Source organism: Melanerpes formicivorus, unplaced genomic scaffold (genome assembly GCF_026170545.1).
Source record: "Melanerpes formicivorus ecotype bairdi unplaced genomic scaffold, bMelFor1.0.p_v2 SCAF_29, whole genome shotgun sequence".
In the NCBI taxonomy this organism is placed as follows: domain Eukaryota; kingdom Metazoa; phylum Chordata; class Aves; order Piciformes; family Picidae; genus Melanerpes; species Melanerpes formicivorus.
The window spans coordinates 223,356-238,287 of record NW_027142381.1 but is presented as its reverse complement, the minus strand read 5'-3'; the positions used below and the strand labels follow the sequence as shown (position 1 = coordinate 238,287).

The 14,932-nt window shown below is 51.3% G+C and overlaps 1 protein-coding gene across 2 annotated transcripts in view; it reads right to left on the bottom strand.

Annotated features, from left to right (window-relative positions):
• The window catches only part of CALN1 (calneuron 1), a 188,536-nt gene that overhangs the window by 158,707 nt on the left and 14,897 nt on the right, over positions 1–14,932 (bottom strand). For both annotated transcript variants that reach the window (XM_068154428.1, XM_068154429.1), the window contains exon 2: positions 4,348–4,472. In XM_068154428.1, coding sequence (XP_068010529.1) covers positions 4,348–4,465 — 118 coding nt within the window. In that variant the 5' untranslated portion in view covers positions 4,466–4,472. The remainder of the gene's footprint in view (positions 1–4,347; positions 4,473–14,932) is intronic.

Below are 14,932 nucleotides of genomic sequence, written 5' to 3'. Positions count from 1 at the left end.
CATCAAGTCCAACCTATCACCCAACACCATCTGATCAACTAAACCATGGCACCAAGTGCCTCATCCAGGCTCCTCTTAAACACCTCACATCCCAATGGCCAATCTCTCTTGCTGGGAAGAATTTCTTTCTAACATCCAACCTAAACCTCCCCTGGCTCATCTTGAGACTGTGTCCTCTTGTTCTGGTGCTGGTTGCTTTAGAGAAGAGACCAACCCCCACCTGGCTACAACCTCCCTGCAGGGAGTTGGAGAGAGCAAGAAGGTCTCCCCTGAGCCTCCTCCTCTCCAGGCTAAGCAACCCCAGCTCCCTCAGCCTCTCCTCACAGGGCTGTGCTCCAGACCCCTCCCCAGCTTTCTTGCCCTTCTCTGGACACCTTCAAGTCTCTCAATGTCCTTCTTAAACTGAGGAGCCCAGAACTGGACGCAGGACTCAAGGTGTGGCCTAACCAGTGCTGAGTGCAGGGGCATGCAGCCAAACGCCTTGACTGGCTGCACCATTCACCCAGCACACAATAAACATCCCCTAGAGAAACATTCCTCCAATCCCTGGGCACAGCATTGAGACACACAATGCTAGACACCACAGAAAGAAAAAGGAAGGAAACCCCAGAAAGTCTGGTGGAAAAAGGAACCCCTGAGAGATCAGGCACTTGTTGGAGCCTCGAGCGCAGAGGAGCGGAGTGGAAACTTCCCACTGACTTCCCCAGCTTCCACCCTGTGATAACTGAATATGTGTGCCTGGAGTTTCTCAGTGGGCTGGAACTCCCTCAGGATCAAACTCTCACTGGGAAAAAAAAAAAGAAAGAAGAGAAGAAGAAGAAACCAAGGAGAATTTGGCATCTCTTTGCCAGCCTGTAAGGTTGAATGCAAATATGTTGCTGGCATCGGGCTCTCACAGATTGATGGATCCACCAAGCTCTCCCCTACGCTGACATTAGCTTCTCAAGAAAGAACATTTTGTTACTCACCCTCAGAGGCAGTTTTGTGCTGAAAGGCAGAAAGACTATTTCTGGTTTGGGTTTGGGCAGTGCACAGTGGTGTCTTCCCCAGCTACCAGCACATGTGGTGTTAGTGGCAAGGCACAGTAAGACAGCGACTGCTGAGCTGACATGGGATCAGAGAATTGTCAGGGCTGGAAGGGACCTCAAGGATCAGCCAGTGCCAACCCCCCTGCCATGGCCAGGGACACCTCACACTACAGCAGGTTGCTCACAGCCACCTCCAGCCTGGCTGCAAACACCTTCAGGCAGGAGGCTTCCACCACCTCCCTGGGCAACCTGTGCCAGGCTCTCACCACCCTCCTGGGGAACAACTTCTTCCTCACAGCCAATCTGGATCTCCCCATTTCTAGTTTTGTTCCTTTCCCCCCAGTCCTATCACTCCCTGACACCCTCAAAAGTCCCTCCCCAGCTTTCTTGGTGTCCAGAGAAGGGCCATGAGGATGAGGAGAGGGCTGGAGCTGCTCTGCTATGAGGACAGACTGAAGGAGTTGGGGCTGTTCAGTCTGCAGAAGAGAAGACTCTGAGGTGACCTCATTGTGGCCTTCCAGTATCTGAAGGGGGCTCCAAGAAGGCTGGGGAGGGACTGCTCAGGATCTCAGGCAGTGATAGGACTAGGGGGAATGGAATGAAGCTGGAGGTGGGGAGATTCAGGCTGGAGGTGAGGAGGAAGTTCTTCCCCATGAGAGTGGTGAAGCCCTGGAATGGGTTGTCCAGGGAGGTGATTGAGGCCCCAGCCCTGGAGATGTTTAAGCCCAGGCTGGATGAGGCTCTGGGCAGCCTGATCTAGTGTGGGGTGTCCCTGCCCATGGCAGGGGGGTTGGAACTAGTTGATCCTTGTGGTCCCTTCCAACCCTGACTGATACCATGATGCATTCCTGTGTGAGCTGCACCTATATGATCCTGCTTTGGCAAGGGGCCTGGATTCAATCTCTAGAGTTCTCCTTCAACCCCTAGCATTCTCTGGTTGTGTGATTCTATGCCCACACATGATTTACAGTGCCTAGGCTGTGCTCTGGCACCTGGCATGGGGAAAACTATTACCAGCTTCTTATGCTGCTCTGGCTTTAGCAGACATGAATCAATTCAGCACCACTTCTGTCTTTGCAGGTGGAAGAGAAAAAAACAAAGGATCCTGAGGCTGAGTTCTTCTCTGCTAAGCTAAGGAGCGGGGCATCTCTTCAAGGCAGAGACACAAAGCCCTCCGAAATAGGTGTTTGGAAAGCAAAAGGCTGTCAGGGGAACGAAAACAAAATGATCACCGCTGAATTCTAACAAGAAGCCTGTGCTTAACAGCTAGAGAATAAATGGGTGATTAGTTAAAGAGCTGTAACCATCCTCCCGAGGAAGGAGGGGGACACTCTTTGTCACCAGTGATGAATGAACTCCGCTGCTCTCCAGTTCAATAGCAACACTACAATGGGCGCCCACCACCTTCAATGGATTCGCCACTCGCATTAGCAGCCACTCGCCTGCTGCTTTCTCAAAGGACAGCCTCCTCGACACCTAATTCCCTTCCTTTTGCCGTTAATTAATGGGAGATGATCCACAGCCCCTGGAGCGCTGGTTTCTCCTCGGTGAAGGCAGGTCTGGCACCGGGGAGCAGCTCTGCCGCCTCCCGCAGCCGCTGCTCCCACCCCGGAGCAGCTAGTGAGGAGGATGCTGAGAAGGCTCACCGAGCGTGCAGACCACCTGAGGAGGCATGGGCTGACAGCAGGGAGACATGGGAAGGCTGAATGAGCCTGAGCTTCCTTGCCACGTACAGCCAAAGCCCATTTCCATGCAAACAGCAGGGGAACGAACCAAGGACGAGTCTCCCTTGTGCAGCGGAATGGCCCTGGCCGTGGCTTGCAGCCTCGAGGCCTCTTGAATCAGCTCTTGACAACTGTTTGCAAATCTCAAAGGCAACTACAGCAGATGTGCTCTAATCAGGGTAGGCAGAGCAGAAACCCCCTTGTCTCTGCATTTGAAACCTCGTCCAACATCCTCCTGTCTGCTCAGCCAACCCCTGCCATCGCAAGAGGGACACCAGATAAGCTTTACCTTGCAACATGTAACCTCAAAGATGCAGAGAGGCCAAGCCAGTTCACCAACTCAAATCTTCAAGTAAAGCTGCTGTAACCCAGGGGAAGCAGCCAGAAGGTGCTCCTGCAGCTCTTGTGCTCCTGGGGTCTCAGCTAAGCTGCACTGAAAGCAGTTTCTCACGTTGCATCTCTCACCCAAACTGCGTTCAGCACATGTTGTAAAGAGGAGAAGCAGTTACAGATACCCAGAGGACACTGTCTGTGCTTTAAAGAAGTTAATGTCAAGCTCACAAAACCAAATCCTAAGGCTCTGAGTTGAAAAGGTTTCGAAACTAAGGTCTGATTCACCAAAACACAGGGGGAAAGGAGGAGGGTGAGCAGAAATATTGGGCTTCTGCTCTGCCAAAATACTTCCAGCCTGTCCTAGAAGGATAGTTTCCCTTTTACACCATTCCCTTGCTCATTTCCTATCAAGTTCTCTGTTGAAACCACTGATATGATCATGAGCTCCTCCACTGAGAAGAGCACCAAGAGCTTCAATTCGTTCCACAACCCTCGATGTCCAGCTGTCAACAAGATTAACTCTTCCTTAGAAATGACCCTGGTAAGCCAACAAAGTGCCTGCAAAAGAGATCACCCCACCACAAACCACGCTGGGACTCTAACTGGTTTCACATCCCACCTGTGGTGCAGAAGAAATCAGCAACAACCAGCTTCTAGGAAGAAAATTAAGGGATCCTACAGGCAGCAACCGTGGACAACCATCCTGAGAGCCTTTGCTGGCCTGAGCCTGGTCTGTGCTCCCAATCACTGGCCTGGAAAAGGGAATTTTAAAGCTCTTTCCAGCTCCTTAAGCCACAAGCCACCTCTGACCATCTGCTTATACTGAGAGACAGAGAGAAACCTCCCTTCTGAAAAGCCCCAAACCAAATGAGAAGCCTTGCTAGGAAGAGAGATTCTGCTCTGCAGGGTCCCAGGAAAGGCTGGAGACAGCTTTATAAAAAGGTCTCAGCCCAACCTTTTCTCTTGCAAAGTTTTGCCCACCAAAAGCAGCCTCCCTCTTTCAAAAAGCCACTTCTTTGTCCAGGCAGAAGGACAAACTCTGAGGCTAAAATCACTCTGCAGCTCTCAACACAGCTTTGGTCAGGAGACCTTTTCTTTGACCCTGACCTTCTCAGCCATCTCGCTTCTGACCTGCCTTTTGCTTCCCGGCACGAATACCTTCAGTTACTGCATGACAACGCTCCAGAGGAGGTGGAAAATGAGAAGTGAGCCTTTCCCCATGCTCAGCCCCCACTTTGGAAAGCCGCAAGGATGTTACTCACCATCCAGTTCCTCCACGGAGATGTTCGCTAGCTGCTCGCTGTCGCTGCCGGCGGAGAGTGAGCGGTTCAGGTAGTTGCCTTTGTACAACAAGCCAGCTGTTACATGGTGGAATGGCATCTTCTCCCTGGGCACAAGGGAAGAGGAGGCTTGCTTTTAATTAGTTGCCTTTGAATAGTACAATAAAGCTGCCTGGAGAGAGGAGCTGGAGCGAGGCATCCTACACCAGGGGCCGGCCCTGCGCCGAGGGTGGGTGCGTGAGCGATGGGTTGCAGATTTGATTTAGTGCCTAAGCCAGGAGCTAAACAAAGTGGGGGGGGGGAAGCAGCAGCTCCTTCTTTAGGCTTGAATTAGCAAAGACAGAACAGCAGTGCCTTAGGAAAACAGGAGGCACCAGGCAGCTTTCAGCCTGGAGATTTCCTGTTTGATAATAACTACAAAGTGCACAGAGGTCTACACTGCCCTGCAATTAAAAAGTCATGGGATCCAGCTTCCAATGCCATGCAAGTGTCTTGACACCAGCTCTTAGATCCCACTCTAGGGCATCTAGACCCCCCCCCAAAGATGGTTCAACAGCCTCCTCACCCAGAGGCCCACCAGTGAGGTGGAGGTTGGGCTCTACTCCCTAGAATAAGAAGTGATAGGACAAGCGGCAATCATCTCAAGTTGCACCAGGGGAGGCTTAGGTTGGGTATTAGGAAGAATTTCTTTCCTGAAAGAGTGGTCAGGCATTGGAAGAGGCTGCCCAGGGAGGTGGTGGAGTCACTGTGCCTGGAGGGGTTCAGAAACCACGTAGACATTGCCCTTTGGGACATGGGGATCGGACGTGGCACTTGGCGCCATGGTTTAGTCATGAGGTCTGTGGTGAAGGGTTGGACTTGATGATCTTTGAGGTCTCTTCCAACCTTGGTGATTCTGTGATTCTATGGTTTAGTGTGCCTGGTGGTGTTGGGGTGATAGTTGGGCTTGAGGATCTCAGAGATCAATTCCAGCTTCAACGACTTTACGCTCTGTGCCGGGCAAGACGCCCATCACAGCAGTACCCCAACTCCAGGCTTCAGCAGCCCTGACTGAGAGAAGAAAATTCACATTTCAGCAGGGGCCCAACAAAGAACATTTTCATCTTGCAGATATGACAGGGAAAGGGGGGGAGGTGGGGGGGGGGGAATGCTGCTCGATGGGAGGCTGGAGCTGAGAAGTGTTTGCAAACTTAGCAGGTATAAACACCGCAGCCTGGTGAAGGGCAGCCATCTGCACAGACAAAAGTGGAAATTACTGTCAGCAGCACTTACACATTGATTTAAGATCCACAAGGAAAGAGGCAAGTTTGCCAAAGTCAATTGAAATATTAAGAGGCATTTCTGTCATCCCCTTGGCTGGTTTCAATCAGAGCAGCCCCATCATGGGCCTAGAGCCTTCTCGCCTGCGCGTTTCCAGCAGATATAAATCAGCAGAGTCAATAAAGCCACCCAAACATCAACCAAGGATCTGGCCCAGGGGCTCCACAGGGGCTGGAAGGTGGCCAGGACGTGCTGGGCAGTATGGTTTGGAGCAGACCATTAATATAAACTCCCATGGCAGCTTAAGCAGTCACACCAGTGGGGAACGCAGCCCCTTGGAAACAAACTCCAAGGGCACCCTCACTATAGCCAGGCTGGGACATCAGTTTCCTTTGCCATGAAGAGATAAAGTGCCACTACAGAATCATTCTCCAGCCAACACTACAATTATAAGGATGATCTGGCTCTTACTCAGCCATATGTTCTTATCACAGTCAATTAAACAAATATATGTATATATATGTGTGTGTGTGTGTCTCTGTCTGTGTGCATTAATTCTCCAACAAATGCCTTCTTGCCTCACTGAGCCACTAAAAGCATTAATAGACTCGCTGAGAACAAACTAGAGGGAAGGGCTGCCATCCAGAGGGACCTGGACAGGCTGGAGAGGTGAGCCCATGAGAACCTCATGAGGTTCAACAAGACCAAGTGCAAAGTCCTGCATCTGTTTCAGGGCAATCCCAAGCACTGATATAGGCTGGGCAAGGACTGGCTTGAGAGCAGCCCTGAAGAAAAGGACTTGGGGATGCTGGTGGATGAGAAGCTCAACAGGAGCCCAGCAGTGAGCACTTGCAGCCCAGAGAGCCAAGCAGAGCCTGGGCTGCAGCAAGAGAAGCATAGCCAGCAGGGCCAGGGAGGGGATTTGTGCTGTCTGCTCTGCTCTAGTGAGAGCAGGGCTGGGCAGGGACTGGCTTGAGAGCAGCCCTGAAGAAAAGGTGCCTCTATTACAGGAAGGATCTGGAGGTGCTGGAAGGTATCCAGAGAAAGGTCATGAGGATGAGCAGTGGGCTGGAGCTGCTCTGCTATGAGGACAGACAGGGATTTGCAGTTGTTCAGTCTAGAGAAGAGAAGGCTCTGAGGAGACCTTCTTGTGGCCTTCCAGTAATTGAAGGGGGCTCCAAGAAAGCTGGGGAGGGACTTTTTATGTCAGGGAGTGATAGGACTGGGGGGAATGGAACAAAACTAGAAGTGGGTAGATTGAGATTGGCTGTGAGGAAGAAGTTGTTCCCCATGAGGGTGGTGAGAGCCTGGCACAGGTTGCCCAGGGAGGTGGTGGAAGCCTCCTGCCTGGAGGTGTTTGCAGCCAGGCTGGAGGTGGCTGTGAGCAACCTGCTGTAGTGTGAGGTGTCCCTGGGCATGGCAGGGGGGTTGGAACTGGCTGAACCTTGAGGTCCCTTCCAAGCCTGACAATTCTCTGATTCTATGAAAGTAACCTCAAGAGCCAGGGAAGGGAGGAGGAAGAGCCAGGAGGCTTCTCTTGCACTGCTCAGCACGTAGGGAGAATTCCTCTCGCGGTAATTATGTAAATAAATCCTAATCGTCATTTTCAAATATTTTTATTTGGGGAGCCAGTTTTCTTCAGCAGCACATTTAGAAGCTGTAAACAAGGTGGGTTTTTTTTTCCCTTCCTTTTTCATTAGGCATATCTGTAATTTCCCAGCCACTTGCCAATTAAGGTCTTTTCCCTCTGACAGGTTGCTCCGCGCACCAATGGGAATTTCACCTACCCGCGGGGAGTCACCCAGGTGATGCCAGCTTGGGTACTGCTCTCGGTTCTGACAAGCAGGGCTGGAGGCACACTTCCAGCTCTTTGGACATTGAGGACATTTAAGGATGCTTTGGTGCTGGAGTGTGTCCAATGAAGGGCAACAAAGCACCAGACCTCGTCTTGAGAATAGGGCTGGTGAGAAGCAGCTGAGGGAGCTGGGGTCGTTCAGCCTGGAGAAAAGGAGGCTGAGGGGGGAGACCTTCTGGCTTTCTGCAGCTCCCTGGAAGGAGGTTGGAGCCAGGTGGGGCTCACATCCTGAGAGCCTTTGCCAGCCTGAACCTGGTCTGTGCTCCCAATCACTGGCCTGGAAAAGGGAATTTTAAAGCTCTTTCCAGCTCCTTAAGCCACAAGCCACCTCTGACCATCTGCTTATACTAAGAGACAGAGAGAAACCTCCCTTCTGAAAAGCCCCAAAGCAAATGAGAAGCCTTGCTAGGAAGAGAGATTCTGCTCTGCAGGGTCCCAGGAAAGGCTGAAGACAGCTTTATAATAAGGTCTCAGCCCAACCTTTTCTCTTGCAAAGTTTTGCCCACCAAAAGCAGCCTCCCTCTTTCAGAAAGCCACTTCTTTGTCTAGGACAAAAAGTGACAAACTCTGAGGTTAAAATCACTCTGCAGCTCTCAACACAGCTTTGGTCAGAGAAGAGGAGGCTGAGGGGGGAGACGTGGCTTCCTGCAGCTCCCTGGAAGGAGGTTGGAGCCAGGTGGGGGTTGGTCAGTTCAACCAAGTGATAGCAACAGGAGGAAACGGCTTCAAGATGCACCAAGGGAAGTTTAGATTAGATATTAGGAAGAATTTCTTCACTGAAAGGGTCTTCAGGCACTGAAATGACTTGCTCTGAGAGGTGGTGGAGTTCCCCATCCCTGCAGGGTTTTAAAGGTCATGGAGATGTGGTGCTTAGGAGTATGATTTACTTAAGAACTTGGCAATATTTGGTTAATGATGGGACTCAAGATTCTCAAAGGTCTTTTCCCATCTAGGCAAGTCTGTGATTTCTGCACCACCTTCACCAGCTTCCAGTCCCACCACAAAGGATTCAGGCAGCCATCAATTCATGCTCACTCTCAACAACCATAGAAACATAGAGTTCTTTGGGTTGGAAAGGACCTTCAGGATCATCAAGTCCAACCACTACCCAGCTCCATCAAGCTCAGTGCCAAGCCACATCCCTCAGCACCACACCCCTGCATCCCCTAAATGCCTCCAGAGATGGAGGGAGCCAGATCCCTCTCTGGGGAGCCTGTTCTGGTGCTACATGCCCAATACAAAATCCATTACACTGCTTTTCCAAACCCTGACCAATTAAAGTCCAAACCCTGAGCAATTAAAGAGATGTAAAGCTCACACCAGCCCAGGTGGAGCTGGGGGGGCAGCAAGCACAGCATGTGATGAGCCCATGGGGCTGGGTGATGCCAGCACCTGCCTCTCCTGGCCCCTGAACAACAAGAGCTCAGCTCCTGGCATTCCCTGAGCTTCACCCACAGCTGGAGTAGCTTCAAACCATGAATTTAGGAGCAATAAAGCATTTCTGAAATCACTTTCTGGGCCTTTCTTCTACAGCCATCAGGAAAAAATGACAATGCATCTCCCCTGAGGGCTGAAGTGCTTAAAATCAGCTCCCACCTGGGACCCTGTAATATGTTTTTCTACTAGGAGGGACCCATCATATTCCAGAGTGAGACATTCCAGATTAAATTCTACCTCCTAAGTATATTTATATATATATTTTTCCCCCAAAATTTGTAATGTTATTCAACAGAAGCCCTGCAGTGTTTCTGGAGTTCAGCAGCTCTCAGCCTGCCTCCAGCGTCATCAATGCTCAAAACTGGACTAGCAGCAGCTCCAGCACCAGCAGTCCAAACAAGGGTGCTCAGCCAAGCCTCAGGAGCTCTCAGCAGCCTGCAGACAGGGCCCTGCTGACAAACCCGAGCCTGCACAAGGGGAGGAAACAGCACTGCAAGGTGTGCATTGTGGGAGAGTTCACAAAGGAAAGCAAAGCAGCCTGTGCTGGAGCACATGAGAAGCTTGATGGAAACGTGTAGGTGTCTGGGAACAAAAGGTTTGGTCTTGGCACAGCCAGGCTGGGCCAAGCTCATTCTGAAGTTAGCCAAAAGGTCTTAGAAACAGGGAGGTCTCAGTGTCATCTGAGATCCTGGGTGAACTGAAACCCTAAGTGAATTGGTGCTGGTGGGATCCATCCCCCAAGAGCGATGCCCTTCCTGGGTGTTTGATCAGCAGCAGATGCTGGCGTGGGGAGCGCAGGGTGCTGACAGCTTCCCAGCTCTTCAGCCTGTTAAATGCAGCACTGAGCACTCACCTCCCCTGGGTGTGAACGGGGAAGGTGCCCTGCCTCTTGCCCCATTTTGCAGAGCTCTACCACAAGCCTGTGAGCAGCAACTAAGCAGTGAGCTCTGCTCTCTGCCTCCCAGCACTCGAGCCAGACGCATTTTCGCACCCAGCGAACCGAGTGCAGTTTTCAAAGGCAGAGTGGGATTCGGGAGCACCGAGACCTCCTCGAACAATAGCATGAAAACACTGACATTTAACCAGAAAAAGAAAGGCAAGCCCTCAAAGAACCCATGAACATGTGTGTGGAAATGTTACCATGGTACCTTGCCAAGGTTTCGGTCTCGAAGCCAGGCTCGCCAGCAGGTTATATCCCCCGCAACGCCCGGCAGCAGCACTGCCAGCAGCGCTCCTTCCTCTCAGCACAACCACGTTTGTGAAAGGCAGGAGATGTTCACAAGCAATTTGCCATCAGGAATAAAAAGAAAGGGGGGGGGGGGGGGGGAAGAAAAAGGCAGCTACCCGATGCTCACATGTCTACACTCGCTCTGGTTTGCGTTCTTCACCACCTCCTGCGCTTTGGGTTTCAAACAGGCTGCCCGGCCCCGACTGCAAACCCGCACGGCTGCGAAGCTGGAAGCTTCAGCTTAAGTATTGCTCAAGGAGATGGAATCAGGATCAATTTGTATTGATACTGGATCTCCCTTGGTGGTTACCCGTTTGGAACAGATTTTTCACTAACTTTTCTGCTCCCTGCAGCACAAAATGAGACCCAGGAGCTGATCCTGGGTTTACAGCCTCGGGCACATCATGCACAGCATCAACTCATAGTTTCCCCAGCTCCCTCAGTCTGTCCTCATAGCAGAGCAGCTCCAGCCCCCTGTTCATCCTCGTGGCCCTTCTCTGGACACCTTCCAGCACCTCCACATCCTTCCTGTAATAGAGGCTCCAGAACTGGACACTACTCCAAGTGAGGTCTCACCAGAGTGGAGAATAGGGGGAAACTCCCCTCCCTGGCCCTGCTGGCTATGCTTCTCTTGATACAGCCCAGGCTCTGCTTGGCTCTCTGGGCTGCAAATGCTCACTGCTGGCTCATATTGAATTTCTCATCCACCAGCACCTCCAAGTCCTTTTCTTCAGGGCTGCTCTCAAGCCAGTCCCTGCCCAGCCTATATCAATGCTTGGGATTGCCCTGACCTAGATGCAGGACCTTGCACTTGGTCTTGTTGAACCTCACGAGGTTGTCGTGGGCTCAGCCCTCCAGCAGGTTGCCCAGAGAGGTGGTGAAAGCCCCATCCCTGGAAGTTTTTAAGGCCAGGCTGGATGTGGCTCTGAGCAATTTGATCTGGTGTGAGGTGTCCCTGCCCATGGCAGGGGAATTGGAACTGGCTGTTCCTTGAGGTCCCTTCCAACCCTAACAATCCCATGATTTCCACTGCCTGGGTGTCAGGCCCAGCCACTTCCATGCATTTGCCTCCTTTAGCCAGATGTAATTTGGTGGACCCTAGCTGCTGCCCACCACATGAGCTCACAGGTCCCCGGGGTCCTGGATGCTGACCAGACCCTCAGTGACAGCCTATGGATGTCAAACATACTGGGCAGAAATTATGCAGGTAGAAAAACAAGGGAAGATGGTAAAATTGAGATTCACAGAGTCACAGAATGCCTTGGGTTGGAAGGGACCTTAAAGATCATCTAGTTCCAACCTCCTGCCAAGGGCAGGGACACCTCCCTCCAGCCCAGGTTGCTCAAGGTCTCATCCAACCTGGCCTTCAACACCTGCAGGGAGGGGGCATCCACAACCTCCCTGGGCAACCTGTGCCTGTGTCTCCCCACCCTCACTGTGAAGAATGTCTTCCTAACCTCCAGTCTAAATCTGCCCTCCTCAAGCTGCAATCCATTCCCTCTCATCCTGTAACCACAAGCCCTTGTCAATAGTACCATCTCTTCCCACAAGTCTGGCTGAGGTTGAGCAGAAGGTTCAAGCTGATAGCATGGGGAAACACACACACATGGGTGGTTGGAAAGGACCTCCAGGATCATCAAGTCCAACCACTACCCAGCTCCATCAAGCCCAGCGCCAAACCACATCCCTCAGCACCACACCCCTGCATCCCCTAAACACCTCCAGGGATGGAGGGATTCAGATCCCTCTCTGGGGAGCCTGTTCTGGTGCTACATGCCCAATACAAAATCCATTACACTGCTTTTCCAAACCCTAACCAGTTGAAGAGATGTAAAGCTCACACCAGCCCAGGTGGAGCTGCTTTGGTACCACAATGCAAGCTTCATTTTCTTAGGTAACCAGGCTCAAACAAATAGAAGAATACACAGCAAATCCACAAGGCAACCAGATGGCAGGGAAAGAGGAGCAGGAGCTGTAAAGTCCCCCAGCTTGCTCTAAAAGCCTTTAAAAATGCATCAAACAACGTGAGGGTGTTAAAGATGCTTCTCCCTGGGCAGAGCAGCGTTTAGAATATCTAAGGCAAAGTAAGAGCAGTGGCTTCTCACAAAAAAAGGCTCTCATTTTCCCCCAAGCTGAACAACTGCCATTATCTTTTCAGGTAGGCTGTGTAACATCTAGCTGGATCCAGAGGGAAGAGCAAAGCAAACACACCCTCTGAGCATCACCTGAGAAATGCCTGGGCAATTTGGTGCTTGATGCTCCAGGCAGGATGCAGCAGGCAGAGGATGAAACCAGCTTTCCAAACAGTTTTCATTGCTATCCTAGTTCAAGATGGGCAAGGGTAGAGTCCTGCATCCAGGGAGGAGTAACTCCTGTGCCAGTACAGGTGAAGGGTTAGGCTGCTGGAAAGCAGCTCTGTAGAGAAGGACCTGGGGGTGCAGATGCTCCCCATGAGCCAGCAATGAACCCTCATGGCCAAGAATGATCTCCTGTGCTGCACTGAGAAGAGTGTGGCCAGCATGCCAAGAAAAGTTCTCCTCCCTCTGTGTTTTGCCCTAGTGAGGCCATGTCTGGAGCCCTGAGTCCAGTCCTAAGGACCCCAGTTCAAGAGGAACAGGGAACTACTGGGAAGAGTCCAACAGAGGCTACAAGGGTGAGCATCACCTGAGAAATGCCTGGGCTATTTGGTGCTTGATGCTCCAGGCAGGATGCAGCAGGCAGAGGATGAAACCAACTTTCCAAACAGTTTTCATTGCTACCCCAGCTCAAGATGGGCAAGGATAGAGTCCTGCATCCAGGGAGGAGTAACTCCTGTGCCAGTACAGGTGAAGGGTTAGGCTGCTGGAAAGCAGCTCTGTGGAGAAGGACCTGGGGGTGCAGAAGCTCCTCATGAGCTAGAAATGAACCCTCATGGCCATGAATGGTTTCCTGTGCTGTACTGAGAATAGTGTGGCCAGCACGCCAAGAAAAGTTCTCCTCCCTCTGTGCTTTGCCCTAGTGAGGCCATGTCTGGAGCCCTGAGTCCAGTCCTGAGGACCCCAGTTCAAGAGGAACAGGGAACTACTGGGAAGAGTCCAACAGAGGCTAGGGACTGGAGCATCTCTGTGAGGAGGAAAGGCTGAGAGACCTGGAGCTACTTTGCCTGGAGATGAAAGGGGACCTTATAAATACATATAAATACCTAAAGAATGGAAGCCATGAGAATGGGGTTGGGCTCTTTTCAGTGGTGCCCAGTGAAAGGGCAAGGGACAATGGGCACAAATTATAACACAGGAGGTTCCACTTGAACTTAAGGAAAAACTTCTTTACTTTGAGAGTGCTAAAGCCCTGGACCACGCTGCCCAGAGGGGTTACACAGAACCACCAAGGTTGGAAGAGACCTCAGAGATCATCAAGTCCGACCTGTCACCACAGACCTCATGACTAAACCATGGCACCAAGTGCCACATCCAATCCCCTCTTGAACACCTCCAGGGATGGGGACTCCACCACCTCCCTGGGCAGCACATTCCAATGGCTAATGACTCTCACTCTCTGACTCTGGAGACTTTCAAAACCCACCTGGGCATTGTGATCCTGTGCAACCAGGTCTAGGTGAACCTGCTTTTGTGGGGAGGGTTGGACTGGATGACCTCCATAGGTCCATCCCAATCCCCACCATTCTCTGATTCTATGACATTTCCCTTACTTTGCTGCCCAGGCACAAAAGCCTTCCTTGGCTCAAGGTGAGGAGAAAGTTCTTCCCAGAGACAGTTGTTAGCCATTGGAATGTGCTGCCCAGGGAGTCACCATCCCTAGAGGTATTCAAGAGGGGACTGGACGTGGCACTTGGTGCCATGGTTTAGCAGTCATGAAGTGTTGCGTGACAGGTTGGACTTGATGATCTCTGAGGTCTCTTCCAAACTTATTGATTCTATCATTCTATCTCCCCAAGGAGACAGAGGGTTGTGGTTAGCCTGTGCTCTGTGGCATGGAGCCACTGAGCTGAGCTAAATCCCCATAGAATTCAGGAAGGATGTTGACCTGCTGAAATGTGTCCAGAGAAGGGCAACAAAGTTGATGAGGAGTTTGGAGCACAGCCCTGTGAGGAAAGGCTGAGGGAGCTGGGGTTGCTTAGCCTGCAGAAGAGGAGGCTCAGGGGAGACCTCATTGCTCTCTACAACTACCTGAAGGGAGGTTTTAGCCAGGATGGTCTCTTCTCCTGGGCAAGCAGCACCAGAACAAGAGGACACAGTCTCAAGCTGTGCCAGGGGAGGTTCAGACTGGATGTTAGGAGGAAATTCTACAGAGAGAGAGAGAGATTGGCCATTGGAATGTGCTGCCAGGGGAGGTGGTGGAGTCACCATCATTGGAGGTGTTTAGGAGGAGACTTGATAGGGTGCTTGGGTGCATGGTTTAGTTGATTAGATGGTGTTGGATGATAGGCTGGACACAATGATCTCGAAGGTCTCTTCCAACTTTGTTCTATTCTATTCTATTCTATTCTATTCTATTCTATTCTATTCTATCCTACTCTTTTCTATCCTATCCTACTCCTATCCTATTCTATCCTATCCTATTCTATTCCATTCCATTTCATTTTGTTCTATTCCATTTTACACTATTCCATTCCATTCTATTCTATTCCATTCTATCTCTGTCTGTGGCCAATACAGTTCTGAGAAGCCAACTCAAGCATCTGTTGCAGACTCTTGGCTTGGGCAAAATCCTTCTGCTAGGAAGAGCACTAAGTCACTCTGTCCTTTATCCCCTGCACTGGCTGCTGCTGACAATAGCTTTCAAGATGA